The sequence below is a fragment of the Pleurodeles waltl genome, chromosome 2_1 (genome assembly GCF_031143425.1).
Source record: "Pleurodeles waltl isolate 20211129_DDA chromosome 2_1, aPleWal1.hap1.20221129, whole genome shotgun sequence".
NCBI classification, from domain to species: domain Eukaryota; kingdom Metazoa; phylum Chordata; class Amphibia; order Caudata; family Salamandridae; genus Pleurodeles; species Pleurodeles waltl.
The window spans coordinates 778,991,998-779,008,426 of NC_090438.1; the positions used below are offsets into that span (position 1 = coordinate 778,991,998).

A 16,429-nucleotide genomic window follows, 5' to 3' on the forward strand; every position below is an offset into this window, starting at 1 on the left:
CCAGTGTTCTTTCCCTAAACTGTACCTTTGCTTCCACAATTGGCACATCCCTGGCACTCAGATAAGTCCCTTGTAAATGTACCCCTGGTACCAAGGACCCTGATGCCAGGGAAGGTCTCTAAGGGCTGCACCATGTCTTATGCCACCCTGGGGACCCCTCACTCAGCACATGCACACTGCCTCACAGTTTGTGTGCGCTGGTGGGGAGAAAATAACTAAGTCGACATGGCACTCCCCTCAGACTGCCATGCCAAACTCACACTGCCTGTTGCATAGGTAAGTCACCCCTCTAGCAGGCCTTACAACCCTAAGGCAGGGTGCACTATACCACAGATGAGGGCCTATGTGCATGAGCACTGTGCCCCTACAGTGTCTAAGCAAAACCCTAGACATTGTAAGTGCAGGGTAGCCATAAAGAGTATATAGTCTGGGAGTTGGCCGAACACGAACTCCACAGTTCCATAATGGCTACATTGAAATCTGGGAAGTTTGGTATCAAACTTCTCAGCACAAAAAAATGCACACTGATGCCAGTGTGGGGTTTATTGAACAAAGCACCGAGAGGGCATCTTAGAGATGCCCCCTGAATACCAGTCCGACTCCTAGTGGTAGGGTGACCAGTTTCTGCCAGCCTGCCACAACCAGACGAGTTGCTGGCCACATGTGGAGAGTGCCTTTGTCACTCTGTGGCCAGGAACAAAGCCTGTACTGGGTGGAGGTGCTTCTCACCTCCCCCTGCAGGAACTGTAACACCTGGCGGTGAGCCTCAAAGGCTAATGCTTTTTGTTACAGCACCCCAGTGCATCCCAGCTCGTGGAGATGCCCGCCCCTCCGGCCACTGCCCCCACTTTTGGCGGCAAGGCTGGAGGAGGTAATGAGAAAAACAAGGAGGAGTCACCCACCAGTCAGGACAGCCCCTAAGATGTCCTGAGCTGAGGTGACCCCTGCCTTTAGAAATCCTCCATCTTGAGATTGGAGGATTTCCCCCAGTAGGATTAGGGATGTGCTCCCCCTCCCCTCAAGGAGGAGGCACAAACCGGGTGTAGCCATCCTCCAGGACAGTAGCCATTGGTACTGCCCCCTAGACCTAAACACCCCCCTAAATTTAGTATTTAGGGGCACCCCAGAACCTAGGAAATAAGATTCCTGCAACCTGAAACAAGAAGGACTGCTCACCTGATGGAGACAACTGCTTTGGCCCCAGCCCTACCGGCCTGTCTCCTGACTCGAAGAAAACTGCAACAGTGACGCATCCTGCCGGGACCAGCGACCTCTGAAGCCTCAGAAGACTGCCCTGAAAGGACCAAGAAACTCGAGTGAACAGCGGCTCTGTTAAAAAAACAGCAACAACTTTGCAGCTTTTAAAGACTTCACTTTTCCTGCCGGAAGCGTGAGACTTCACCATCGTCACCCGATGCCCCCCGCTCGAACTCCAGAGAACAAACACTACAGGGACCTGCCTGGACCCCCCACAGTGACGCATGCCGAGAGAATCCAGAGGCTCCCCCTGACTGCGACTGCCTGTAACAAGGAACCCGACACCTGGACCAACCACTGCACCCGCAGCCCCCAGGACCAGAAGGAGCCGAACCTCAGTGCAGGAGTGACCACCAGGTGACCCTCTGCCTAGCCCAGTCGGTGGCTGGCCCGGGAAGCCCTGCCAAGGCATTGATGCTCTTCAGACCACTCCACAAAGGGATTCTTTTTGCTGCCCTCAATTCAGGGGATCATATGTCATCCACATCCGAGGTGTCTACCTCACACCCTAGACAGCCTCAGTCCACCTACACCAAAGTATTTTACAGAGGTTCTTTCATGGAGACTGCAAACAATGGAAGAGGAAAAAGTACTGCCACTTGCAGGTCCTCCTCCTATTGCCAGGCAGTGACTACCTCCACCTGCCCTCTGATCATCCAACACATGTCAGGGGAAAGCTCCAACAGTTCTACTCCACCTGGGACACCATCATCACAGACCAATGGGTCCTAGCCATTATCCAACATGGTTATTGTCTGGAGCTCATCACCACTCTTCCTAGTAGTCCCTCTCACACTCAGGCTATCTCAGAAACACTTAACCTTTCTCAAACAAGAGGTCCAAGTCCTTCTTCTCAAAGGGGCCACAGAGCTCGTTCCACCAGAGTATTAAGGTTCAGGGGTATGCTCCCTGTATTTCCTGATTCCCAAAAAGGACGGCTCTCTCAGACCCATACTACATCTCAGACCTCTAAACAAATACATCTTTTCAGAACACTTCCACACGGTCACCCTTCAGGATGTCATCCCGCTTCTACAGGAAGGCACATTTATGATATCTCTAAATCTAAAGGACGCCTATTTTCTCATCCCAATTCAGCCTGCACATCGGAGATATTTCAGATTTTGTGATTTCAGGCAAACATTATCAGTTCAAGGTCAGTCCCTACCACTCCTAGGGGATTCACAAAGTGCTTGGCAATCAACACAACACATCTCAAAATGCAAAATGTTTGCATCTTTCCCTACCGTGACAACTGGCTCATCAAAGCCAACTCATTATGCGAGTGCCAAGGCCACATACGGTTGACAGTGGATCTTCTTCACAATTTGGGCTTCACTCTCAACATACCCAAATCTCACCTTCAGCTCCTGCAGGTTCAACCTTACTTAGGGGCCATTCTGAATGCAGAGTTAGGGCTGGCGTATCCCAACCCAGCTTGTGTCCAGAATTTCCAAACCATCCTACCTTAGTTTCAGGAGAATCATTCCACCATAATTATGCGTCTGTTGGGCTTGATGGTTTCTTGCATCTTCACATGTTCACACTACAGAAATGTCTGTCTTGCCAATGGTCTAAGTCACTGGGTCACCTGGAAGATCTAGTGTTAAACTGCCAGACTCATCGTTCTCTACAAAAGGTGGAACACCACCAACCTGTTGAAAGGGCAGCCTTTTCTGGACCCTGTGCCTCAGGTCATACTGACCACAGATCCATCACTGGCGGCTTGGGGTGCTCACCTTAAAGACCTCACAGTACAGGCCTGTAAGAAGTTGGCTCTGTATATACTATTTCAAAGTAAGAAGTAGTGTGTACAGAGTCCAAGGGTTCCCCTTAGAGGTAAGATAGTGGCAAAAAGAGATAATTCTAATGCTCTATTTTGTGGTAGTGTGGTCAAGCAGTAGGCTTATCAGAGGGTAGTGTTAAGCCTTTGTTGTACACACACAGGCAATAAATGAGGAACACACACTCAAAGACTTACTCCAGGCCAATGGGTTTTTATATTGAAAAATATATTTTCTTAGTTTATTTTAAGAACCACAGGTTCCAGATTTACAAGTAATACTTTAAATGAAAGGTATTTCACTTAGGTACTCTACTTTGAATAATCACAATAGCATGTACAGTCTTGGTAAAAATGGCAATAAGCTATTTTAAAAGTGGACACTGCAAAAATCAACAGTTCCTGGGGGAGGTACGTAAAGGTTAAGTTCACAGGTAAGTAAAACACTTACAAGTCTCAAAGTTGGGTCCAAGGTAGCCCACCGTTGGGGGTTCAAGGCAACCCCAAAGTTACCACACCAGCAGCTCAGTGCCGGTCAGGTGCAGATGTCTAAGAGGTGCCCAAAACACATAGGCTTCAAGGGAGAACAAGGGTGCCCCGGTTCCAGTCTGCCAGCAGGTAAGTACCCGCGTCCTCGGGGGCAGACTAGGGGGGTTTTGTAGGGCACTGGGGTGGACACAAGCAGTCACAGAAAGTACACCCTCAGCGGCACAGGGGCGGCCAGGTGCAGAGTGCAAACAGGCATCGGGTTTTGTATAGGAAGTAATGGGGAGACCAGGGGGTCTCTTCAAGGATGCAGGCAGGCACGGGGGCTCCTCGGGGTAGCCACCACCTGGGCTAGGCAGAGGGTCGCCTGGGGGTCGCTCTTGCACTCGAGTTCGGTTCCTTCAGGTCCTGGGGGCTGCGGGTGCAGTGTTGGTTCCAGGCGTCGGGTCCCTTGATACAGGCAGTCACGGTCAGGGGGAGCCTCTGGATTTCCTCTGCAGGCGTCGCTGTGGGGGCTCTGGGGGGTTGTCTCTGGCTACTCACGGGCTCGCAGTCGCCGGGGAGTGCACCCTGTAGTGTTGGTTTTCCGCAGGTCGAGCCGGGGGCGTCTGGTGCAGAGTGGAAAGTCTCACGCTTCCGGCGGGAAACGTGAAGTCTTTAAAGTTGTTTCTTTGTTGCAAGAAAGTTGCAGATTGTTGAACAGGGCCGCTGTTCACAGGAGTTTCTTGGTCCTTGGTTTCAGGGCAGTCCTCTGAGGCTTCAGAGGTCACTGGTCCCTGTTGGATGCGTCGCTGTTGCAGTTTTCTTCGAGTCAGGAGACAGGCCGGTAGGGCTTGGGCCAAAGCAGTTGTCGTCTCTGTCTTCACTGCAGGGCTTCAGGTCAGCAGTCCTCCTTCTTGTTAAGGTTGCAGGAATCTAGTTTCCTAGGTTCTGGGGAGCCCCTAAATACTGCATTTAGGGGTGTGTTTAGGTCTGGGAGGGCAGTAGCCAATGGCTACTGTCCTTGAGGGTGGCTACACCCTCTTTGTGCCTCCTCCCTGTGGGGAGGGGGGCACATCCCTAATCCTATTGGGGGAATCCTCCATCCACAAGATGGAGGATTTCTAAAAGTAAGAGTCACCTCAGCTCAGGACACCCTAGGGGCTGTCCTGACTGGTGGGTGACTCCTCCTTGTTTTTCTAATTATCTCCTCCAGCCTTGCCGCCAAAAGTGGGGGCAGTGGCCGGAAGGGCGGGCATCTCCACTAGCTGGGATGCCCTGTGGCGCTGTAACAAATGGGGTGAGCCTTTGAGGCTCACCACCAGGTGTTATAGTTCCTGCAGGGGGAGGTGAGAAGCACCTCCCCCCAGTACAGGCTTTGTTCCTGGCCACAGAGTGACAAAGGCACTCTCCCCATGTGGCCAGCAACATGTCTGGAGTGTTGCAGGCTGGCAGAAACTAGTCAGCCTACACTGGAAGTCGGGTAGGTTTTCAGGGGGCATCTCTAAGATGCACTCTGGGTGTAAATTACAATAAATTGCACACTGGCATCAGTGTGCATTTATTGTGCTGAGACGTTTTATACCAAACTTCACAGTTTTCAGTGTAGCCATTATGGTGCTGTGGAGTTCGTGCATGACAGACTCCCAGACCATATACTCTCATGGCTACTCTGCACTTACAATGTCTAAGGTTTTGCTTAGACACTCTAGGGGCATAGTGCTCATGCACCTATGCCCTCACCTGTGGTATAGTGCACAGTGCCTTAGGGCTGTAAGGCCTGCTAGAGGGGTGACTTACCTATGCCACAGGCAGTCTGAGGTTGGCATGGCACTCTGAGGGGAGTGGCATGTCGACTTAGTCATTTTCTCCCCACCAGCACACACAAGCTGTGCAGGAATGTGCATGTGCTGAGTGAGGGGTCCCTAGGGTGGCATAAGACATGCTGCAGCCCTTAGATACCTTCCCTGGCATCAGGGCCCTTGGCACCAGGGGTACCAGTTACAAGGGACTTAGCTGACTGCCAGGGTTGTGCCAATTGTGGAGACAAAGGTACAGTTTAGGGAAAGAACACTGGTGCTGGGGCCTGGTTAGCAGGGTCCCAGCACACTTTCAAATCATAACTTAGCATCGGCATAGGCAAAAAGTCAGGGGGTAACCATGCCAAGGAGGCATTTCCTTACAAGGCCCTTTGGGATCTCAGTCATCAATCCCTACATATCAATTACCTCGAGCTTCAGGCAGTGTTTCTAGCCCTGAAAGCATTTCTTCTTGTGTCTCACAAGGTTGTCTTAGTCTGTATGGACAACATGACAGCCATGTATTATCGACAGAAACGGGATACACACGGTCTCCCAATTGTCACAACTCCCTCAGACAATATGGAAGTGGGCTGTTCACCACATTCACCTGGTGGCAGAGTATCTCCTGGGACCACGACGACTTTGCAGACCTGCTCAGCAGGATGCACCAACAAGTCAACGAATGGGAACTCCAATCACAAGTCATTCAAATATACATTGCAAAGTGGGGAACTCAGATAGACCTTTTCGCCACAGCAGAAAATGCAAAATGCCCCAGCTTTGCTTCCAGGTATCCACACCCTCTATCCAAGTGCAGCGCTTTGTGGATATACTGGTCAGGGATATTTGCCTATACTTTTCCACCTCTACCTGTCATTCTATTTCTGGTTTGCAGGATCAGGCAAATGCCTCTCACCATGATCCTTGAAGGTCCAACTTGGGCCCATCAGCCATGGTTCACCGCACTATCAGTAGTTCCCCACAAGAAACATCCCAACAGGCTGGACCTTCTCACTCAAAATCAAGGACAGATCAGACATCCAGCCCCTAAGCCTCTCAACCTTGTGATATGGCTTCTGAAGTTGTTGAGTTTGGTTACTTAGGATTGCCTGCAGAATGTATGAACATTCTCAGGGAAGCTTGTAGACCCACAACTAGAGTTTTTCCTACATTTTCCAGCTATTGCTGAATATCTACCAAACAGACAACATAGTTCTTTGTTCAGAATCCCAGTCATTAAAGCTTTCATGGAAGCCCCTGAAATGGTAATTCCACCCAGGCCTGGAACCTCAGTGTTGTGCTTACCAGGCTCACGAGCCCTCCTTTTAAGCCACTTAATTCAATCCTCTTCAACTCCTTTCTAGGAAGGTAGCTTTCTTAGTTGCCATCACATCACTCAGGTGTTTCAGTGAGCTCCAGGCCCTCCCCTTGGAAGAACCTTTTTTCCAAATTCATAAAGTCAAGATGATCCTTCACACAAACCCGACATTCCTTTCTAAAGTGGTTTCACAATACCATATAAACCAATCCATTGAGCTACCAGTCTTTTTTCTGCGTCCTGACTCTGTTGCGGAAAGTACCTTCCCACTCTAGATGTTAAAAGAGCACTCATGTTTTACATTGACAGAACCAAAGAGTTTAGGAAAACAAAACAGCTATATATAGCATTTTCATTATCTCGCAAAGACAGTCCAATATTGAAAAATGGCACAGCTAGATGGATAGTTGATACAGACTTGTTATGCTAAAGCAAAGAGACTGTTCCTGTTACTCCTAGAACACATTCTAATAGGGAAGAAGTTGCCACTATGCCTTCCCTTAGAAATATCCCTATAGCTGACATTTGTAAGGCAGCTACCTGGTCTACACCACACGCATTCACAAAATATTACTGTGGATGGACAAGCATGTCAGCAAGCCAATGTAGGTCAAGCTGTGCCATGAATACTTTTCCAGTCAACTGCAACTCCCGTAGGCTAGCCACCGCTTTAATGGAGGGACTGCTTCATAGTCTATGCAGAGCATGTGTATCTACAGCCATACATGCCATTGAACGGAAAATGTTACTTACCCAGTAAGCAGCTGTTAGTGGCTTGTGGCATGTAGTGCTGTAGAGTCACATGCCCCCCTCCCACCTCCTCAAACGCCTGTGGCCGTTACAGTTACATTACAGCATATGAAATTACGTTTGTGTGGAAATCTCTTTCTTTATACTTCTCATGCACTCCTTTTCTCACTCCCCTACGGGAAAATAATCTAACAAAGGAGTCAATGCCCATGCACACTATCACCAAGAGGAGGAGTCACTCAATCCAGTGACTCGAAACAGTTCTTTAACAACTTGCACCACTCCGGACCTAACACTAGATGACAGGAGTATGCAGAGCATGTGCTTCTGCAGCACTACATGCCACAAACAGATGCTTACTGGGTAAGTAATATTTTCCTTCTGCTAGGTACATAATCTTCTCACAGATTACCCACTGCCCTTGCTCCTCCCGTATGAGTTAGTGTTGTGCAGTGTGCTGTATTTATTGTTTTTTTATGCTTTCTCGCTTCCTCTGCGATTGCCTTGATGAGCCTTGGAAAAGGTACCCAGAACTGATGACAGCACACTGGTTGGTACCTAATATTCTCCCAAAATTAGTCACATCTTAAGGGCAGATTTGCAGCTGAAGCCATGGTACCATGTGTTGACACTGGAGAGCTATTGCTGCTGAAAAAAATTCCAGATACACTTTGCCCTCTGGAGGTTATTCTAAAGATGATGAGTCTGCAGGAAGATAATTAACCCATCCGAAATATTGTAAGTGAAGATAGGTATTTTTTTCCGTCAGTCTCAGAATTTTTTCACAACAAAAGTCCTTGTTAGTGTGCAAATGCATCGTGGTTTATTTTACAGTGCACATAGTGGTCCTGATCCCATTGTTTGTGAAAATCAATTTAAAGGTTTATATTTATTCAGCTTTTAATGCATATTCTATTCTTATCATTGAATTACTGTAGCGGATGACCTCAGTGCCAACGAACAACTAGTGGGTCCTCATGCATCAGGTGTCAACTCTATTCTACCAAAGGAGCATGGAAGCCAGTTCTACTACCTACCAATCATAAAGCACAGCGATGATGAGGTAAGGCAATACATATAATTCACTTTGTTACATTGTCGGATGTCCTGTGTGACGTAATGAGTTCTCGTTCATTCACATGCCTATTATAAATCGCTGGGTGGTGTTGAATGGTGGCTTTCATTTTATTTTGGTGTATATAATATTTGTTTAGGCAAATGGTTTAATTTTGCTGTCACATACTCTGCTTCCACATTTTTCTCTCATATCTTTTCCTCAGCTGTTTTATTCCACAACAGTTGTGGTCTCACATAAACATTTTTTACTTCTTTTGTGAGGCTTCTGTGCGACTAGTGGCACAGTCATTATTTCTGTGATTCTCGTTATGATTTTAGTTGCAGCTGTCCGTGTATCCAGTTACATTGTGTTTATTTTAAATTATATACAATATATTCTCTCTGTTACCATTTAAATAGCATACACAATACACTGAATTGTGCTGCGAAAGGATTGCAGCTGACTGTATAGATAGCATGAAGATGGCCTAATAGCTTTTCATTTGGCTGCCTAAACATCTGGTACAGAAGTAGAAGGGATCTTTGCTGTCCCTAAAGTTCATGTACAGTATCATATTTAAAATCTGTTTTTAAATTGTTTTGCATTTGAAATAAAGAATGTTCCTGTAGAAGCTCTACACACTTCAATGCATCAGAATATAAATCTCACAGTGCTGATAGTCTTTTGCACGAATGGTGTAGCGTAGTGCATGCGACTTGCTCTTTGCTAGTGTTCTCTGCGAAGAGGATGGGAATTGGCAAATTCTTTCACGGGGGCCCGTCTGGGCTTTATGTTGTGTTATGGCAACAATTACATTCAGGATGTATGGAAATAGGTTTGATTAGGCACGACTAGGCCTCTTTTTTCACTGTATGAGTAGGAAATCAGTTTTATTTAGATAAAGCTAGTCACTGTGTAAATATCCAAGCTCCTTTTTTGGTTCCCAACATGATTTTTTTTAAATAATTTTTATTGAGGTTTTATATTTAATAACCCATGCGGACACAACCTAATTGTGGGGGAAGGGAACAGTGTCCGACAGTTGCATTATAACATTGATAAAGTATACAAGGAACTTTAGGAGCCGATTGCATGACAATCGAAGCAGAAACTGACAAACATAGTCAGAAAGACATTTCTCAGAAACAGAATGAGAGTACAATGGTTCAGTTTGAGCTATTAGTGTTAGAACGTTTTATGCATGCATTTGCATTGTACAACAACCAAACGTAATTTTCTTGGGTGCCCTGACAAAATGGAATGAACCCAGTAGGGAGAGATAAATACAACCTCCATCAACTAGTAGGGGAGACAAGAAACTGGGGAGAGATTTTGGGTAAAGGTGGTAACAGGGAAGTGGCAGGAGCGGGATCAGTACAATAGTGCATAGGCGGAATGAAGATGATGCAGGCCGGGGTGCACAAAGGAGGTGCGGGATGGGTGAGGAAACAGTCACCTGAGCGTTACATCCTCCGGCACGCTTCAGCACAAGAAGCGGGGTTCTGGAGGGAAGTCCCCCTAGTGTAAGGGGACTTGTGAGGCAACACAGGGTTAGTGTCGGGACCCTCAGAAGTCAACAGTGTCTCCAGGATGTAATCATTGTATCCCAGGCAATGGCTGTGGATTTGTCAAGCTTCCTCCCAGTGTATTGCGGAGCTTTCCATCTCTCCCCAACGAAGCAGCACCCTGTGCCACTGGGGAGGAGTCCGAGTGTTGGGCCCTCCAGTGTATGGTCAGTAGTGGCTTGGTCAACAGGAGACCAAGGTTGGCAAACATACGTGCACCTTGTGCTTTTTTCCCCCCTGTGAAAGATATCCAGGGCCGTTGCCTCCCAGGAGTTTAATGTTGTAAGTTCATGGACATGGCCAGTGCAGTGTGCATTGCTTGCCAGAAGACAGCTCTGCTAGGGCATGACCAAAATATATGCTGGAGGTCGGCCGCCTGGGCATGACATCTAGGGCAGATGAGATTGGCCAGGGGAATATGCAGGTTAGATGGTAAGGTGTGAGGTATGCCAGATGGAGTATCATGTATTCGATGTTTTTAAAACGTGCATTTCTGGAAATTATCTGGGGGGACTTCAGAGCTCTGGATCATTCGGTGTCATGTGGAGTTCTCGCCAAATCTTCCTCCCTAAGGTATCCAAGCTGCTTCTATGAGGTTCCTGTGTGTTCCCTGTTAGCTTTGTATAGCAACGTAATGAGGTATTCCTGCCGTTCCCCTGTCCAAAATGATGTAAAATGTATGTATCACCACGTGGGTAGGTTTGGTCCCTAACATGATTGTGTCTTTGTCCCAGGATGTATTTTACGCTAGTAGACTTTGATTTTATGAAACATTTTAATGTTTACTAAAAGGATCAGAAAGCTTGGTCATTTCTGAGCAAGCCATTGTTTACTTTCATCACAATAATATGGTACTGTGTGGAACCCCTTCAGAAAGGAAACCTTAAGAGGTGAGGGAAACATATTAGCATTACATTTCTTGAACTAGTACTTGGTGAACCAGCAGATAGTTATTTATGTTGCTTTAAGCCATATAGAGTAACTGGTATACTTGTATTTTACTAATTCTCATGGTATGAACATTTTGTTGACTGATATTATAATATGCTAATGCTCACAATCTACTAACCTAGACGTTTCGTGCGAGAGTTATTACTACAAAGTATCGCCGATTAGTAAGGTTTACAATAGGCTTAAAAATAAAATATTTATTTATTTGAAGCAGCACACATTTCTGAATGAAAATATGCCACTGCTGTGGTTTACTATTGAAATGGTTACACACCAAAAACCGTTATAAATCTGGAATAGAAATTCCTTCGGAGAACAGCACTCTTCTTGCATTGATGCTATCTTGTGTGATAAAATTAAAGCTTTTCCCTTTATTCTACATAAAATCATAAAAATAAATACAATAATGCTTATTCTCTGGTGTTTTATGGATTTTTCGTTTCCTTCAATAGGTTTGTGCCATTGCTTCATGGGATTCAGCAATTCATGATTCGGTGCATTTAAACAGGGTTACACCACAGAATGAGAGGGTCTATTTGATTGTAAAGGCAACTGTACAACTAAGCCATCCTGCTGCTATGGAGTTGGTGCTTCGTAAAAGAATTGCAGTCAATGTTTACAACAAACAGGTAACTGTAGAATAAATAAACATTAGATCATGTGCTTGGTTGCAGGGTGTGGTTTGGTTTTCAACATTTTTTTAATCTTGTTTTGTCATTTCAATTAATAGTAGGTGTAGATGGTTCAGACAGTAAGCATATTTCATGTTTGGTCTGTCACTCAGAGCTAGCATCTTTCATCTTCTATAAGTGACTTACAGTTTAGTACATAATTATTTGACCATTGAGTCAGAATCCTACTTCAATCAGAAATCATCTGACCTATTTAAGTAAATGTCTAAAAACGTCCCGACCTCTACTTCTCCCTCCACCAGGTCACCATGCACCTAGAAGCACACCCGTCTCACACTCAGCGCATCCATTAATTTATTATTGTTTCAGACGTTGGTGAAAAGAATCTCCTCAGACACCAGTCATTCCCTTCAGTTGCGTTTCCACCGGTTCAAGGATGGGCTCCAACTGCATCCAGTGAATCACAATATGCCTCTTAGCCTGTTGAAAGCACAGTGCACCACATTTAAAATGAATATTTATTATGTGAGGCCTTAGATGTATTGTTCATTTGACTAATTCTCAAGAGATTTGTTAAATTATGGCTTAAATTATATGTAATAGTGGTGTCATGTTGTTGACATTCATCTTGAATGCCTTTGGAGTAACATTGTTGCCATGTGTTAAAAGTTGTCCAAGGAATTTCTGCAGATGGGACAGAGAATACCTATAGGATCCTTTGTTAAGCCCTGATGCTTTTGTTAATCTTCTGTCAGCTAGTCTGTTTTATATCAAAATGTTGTTTCTAGTTTTCTCTTTGTGCAATGTCTACAATAAGGGCTTTTTTTCTACACCCTATATGAGTAATTCTGATGATCGTTTCACATTTTATGAATTGTCTTTCTGTGGTGCTCTTCAGTGGAGCACACCTAACCCAGTAGCAGCTGATTTTTAGGTTTTAAACTACAAAGATGGTGGGTTATTTCCTACTGGCTACTTGTATATTAGCACTTCCTACGCTGATCGGCCTTCAAATTGTGCTCCAATGATGAGAGACTTATTTGGAAATAACTATTAATGGAGCATTGAATCTAAACTATCCCAGATGAAGTCAATTCATTTTATTGTAGAATTTTATTGTTCTGTGAATAATTGTTGACTTCGTAGAGTTATGTTCTGTGCTCACAGTGTGAATAGTATCTGTATTCTTCATGCTGGGTTTTATTCTGACGTGGCCATGTTGTATGTCCAGCATGTCACCTCTAATTTTATCTATCTAAGGGGAAATGAATGTTCTATTTTCTGCTTTACACAATTAACCATGTCTACATTAAATACTTGCCTTATGAAAGTAGACCCTTGGTGCTGCTCCCTGCCATATTTGTAAAGATGGAATTTCATGTTGACAATTATAAACAGACACAGTCATGTAAAGAAAAGGTATTATGAGCCTGCCCCAACTGCTCACTGGTAGCTTCCGGATCAAATCAGCCCTGTGCAAAGGGTTTGCAGAAACATACATTCTACATTTTCCTTCTCTACCATGTTTTCAGTGCTATATAGTCATACTACCTTTTCATGATTACGTTGTTTGGAACTGAGATATGATAAGTAAAAGTTGTGGCTATTGTAAATACCATAAAAAAGATGAGAGAAGTACATTAGAATTATTTTAAAAAGTAATGGTTATTTGATACTCTAAATTCACGCATTGCTCTGTATGTGTAAATAATTATTTTGAAGTCAACTTGGTTTATTTCAAATTGTCTGTTTCAATGCAGAGTTTTACACAGAGTCTGAAGCGAAGAATGTCTTTAAAGAACATACTTTATTCCTGTGGTGTGACGTATGAAATTGTTTCCAACATACCAAAGGTAAGGATAACTGTTGTTAAATGAATAATATGAAAACTATGCGATTGCATGTTAAATGTCTGAAATTCCCTGACATGCCCTAAACATTTAAAGAGCATGCAGAGTTACTGTAGAATCCAGTTGGCAGAAAATGTGAGTTCTCTATCTGGTACAGATTTTGTTGTTGTTTTAACCTCAGTAGGGTTGGCAATGATTGAAGGCCTATGGCTCCTTCAATCCCCAGCCAGAATGTTTTATCATTTCATTGATCCCTTTGCCCAACTATCCATGTTAGCCATGTCATTGTAAACGCCTGGATATGACTGTTTTTTCAAAATGTGTTTAATCCATTGCTTGTTTGTTGTTTTAACCCCAGTAGGGTTTGTCATTTTTGAATCCCTATGTCTCCTTCAATCCCCAGCCATAATGTGCTATCATTTGCTTGCTCTTTTCACCCAGCCACCCATGTTAACCGTGTCATTGTAAACACATACATATGACCTGTTTTTAAAAATGTCTTTAATCCATTGCTCCTGAAAAGAGGAAATGGGAATTTCTTGACCTCACTGACTTCATCCACCGGCAGATGGCTTCTTCACTTCAACTGCTTTTACAACTATATCTGAGGATTGCCATTGTGTGGCATGGCATTGCAGCTGTTTTATCACTTTTTAGCATGATTTTAATGAGTCTCTTACGAACACAACACTTCTGTAGTGGTATTTTCTCCTTTTTAGGTCTGTCCCCAAAGTCTAGTGTTACCAATTATTTAAAATATAAATAGTTCATAGAGGGAGCTTTGGCTTCTCCCACCCATGTTCTTGCCTCTTTGATGCATCCTACCTCCTATGGGAGTGCCTGTGATGTAATATGTAAGGGAATATTTTGCATCTCAAAAGTACACTGTCATCGCACACTGTTTTCTTTATCTCATAAATGCATTGTACACTGAAAGCAATTAGATGTAGCTGTTGCTCTCTTTTGGAGGCATTGTGTTACCAGTACACCAACACCCACATACATGGAAATAGATTTTGTGATAATTCTGGTGGACTTTCACAAAGCTTTTAACTCTGTGGGGTGGGATTACGTTTTTTCCCTCTTGGCAAAAATGAACTTCGTCCTTACATTCATCAGCCGTATGTGATTGATGTACACAGACCTGTTTGCATGAGTTAAAATAGAATGCTCAGTGTCTGACATCTTTCTGGTGCAGAGGTGTACCTTTCAGGGTTGCCTGTTGTCTCCAGTGCACTTTCCTATAAGGACTGAACCTGTGACTAGTTGGCCAAGGATCTATGTACTTGTTAAGGAGGTTGAGTGTCGGACAGTGTGGAGCTGTACGCCAACGATGTTCTCATATTCCTTGGGAAGCCTCGCTAGTCAGGACCCAGAGCCCTTCAGATCTTTGAGAGATTTTAGGCGCTTACCATTAATAAAGCTCACTCCTCAGTGTTCCCCATTGGCTGCCCCATTTGGGAACTGGACTGGGCAGAGGACCTACAGATCTTGAAAGAAAGATTTACATGTCTTGGAGTATACATTACGGTTCATGTACAAAAGGCCTGGGAAAGAAACATCCATCCCTAGCTGGACAGCCTTTTCAGGGATCTGGGGTGGGCACTTCCGTTGTCCTTCTGGGATGCTGTTCGATGTAAAGATGGTTGTCTTGCCACAGTTACTATATCAACTCAAAATTACCCAACTATTGTACTGCGTTAATTTACCCGAGTTGAGGCATCATGAGGGGATTTCTGTGGAGCTGCTGCTTCTATTTGAAATTCACCTTTGAGAGAGGTACAGCAGCCTGTGACATCACATCTTTATATGGCATCTCAGTTGATTATTTTAGATGGATGGTAGTTTGACAATTGGGGTGACCTGTCCTGTGCCTCACAGAGATGGGCAATGTAGGGACAGAGATCCCCCACCCTCTTCTGTGGCATATCGACCTCCCGCCTTCTCACCCTACCTACCAGGGTGGTACTACATATTTGGAATGAAGCGACTAGGGCTCTAGGTTGGTCATGATGATTGACGAGGGAGACCCCTCTATGTGTGAGGGCTGGATGGGTGCATGTGTCTGGGCTACAGGCCTTTAAATACTGGCACATCATCAACATTTCAGACCTGGGGGAGACCATGCCTGGTACCAACCTAAAATCATTTGGAGACCTACAGACGGAATATGACCCCCCCTTAACAGCCATTTTGTTTTTAGATATTCACAGTTCCGGGATGCTCTTATGTCTTGTATTATGGGTCTGGAAGATCTTCCAGATCTCAGCCAGTTAGAGTCTAAGAGTGTGGGAGTGAGATTTGGGCCTCCCGAGGGAGGACAAGTGAAGGGAGGCTTGTCCTTTCCCCTGCACAACTATGATTGACTCTCGGTTTAGGGTCACACAGCTAAATTATTTAAACATGAGATGTAGAAGATAGGTATAATACCCTTTGCAAAATTTCTGAGATGCTTCATGGGTGACACACTGTAGGCATGTAACTTTCGATTATTTGACCAGAGCCTTATTTTCTGTAATTGTTAAACATCTAATAAAATGTTTTCCAATTAAAAAAATAGACCTGAGGTCAGCCTTCAACCATTGGATATTATAGTATTTTAATACTTGCAATTGGCTGGGTGGGCTGGCATTAAAGCAATGGCATTTCATTAGAGGTTACATGGAGCTTAAGGCAATCCTTAGTAGTAATCTCTCCACTGTGCTGCCATTTGCTGGCCCATAGGCACAGGGTTACTTTCTTCATTAGGCAGAAGAAGTTCAAATGCAAGAGTGCCTTTTTATCAAGCAAGACCACACATCAGTGTTAAATCTGCTCTAAAAGGCAGGAGGTATGTTAGATGGAGGGAGAGAGGCAGCATTACTTGCATAAGTAAGTGTAGGTACCCAACTGTAATGGATTGTGCCAGGAGAAGAAAGGTAATGGAGCTTACAGTTGTCAGCCAGATTTGTAAGGGGATGATAGTCTGCAAATGAAACCTCATTCCTTGTATTGCAGTA

At 44.7% G+C, this 16,429-nt stretch overlaps 1 protein-coding gene across 3 annotated transcripts in view; it reads left to right on the forward strand.

The window, feature by feature from the left end:
• KIF13A (kinesin family member 13A) overlaps positions 1–16,429 on the forward strand; it is a 733,240-nt gene that overhangs the window by 586,086 nt on the left and 130,725 nt on the right. For all 3 annotated transcript variants that reach the window (XM_069218350.1, XM_069218331.1, XM_069218342.1), the window contains 3 exons: positions 8,314–8,438; positions 11,401–11,577; positions 13,341–13,433. In XM_069218350.1, the coding sequence (XP_069074451.1) occupies positions 8,314–8,438; positions 11,401–11,577; positions 13,341–13,433 (395 nt within the window). The remainder of the gene's footprint in view (positions 1–8,313; positions 8,439–11,400; positions 11,578–13,340; positions 13,434–16,429) is intronic.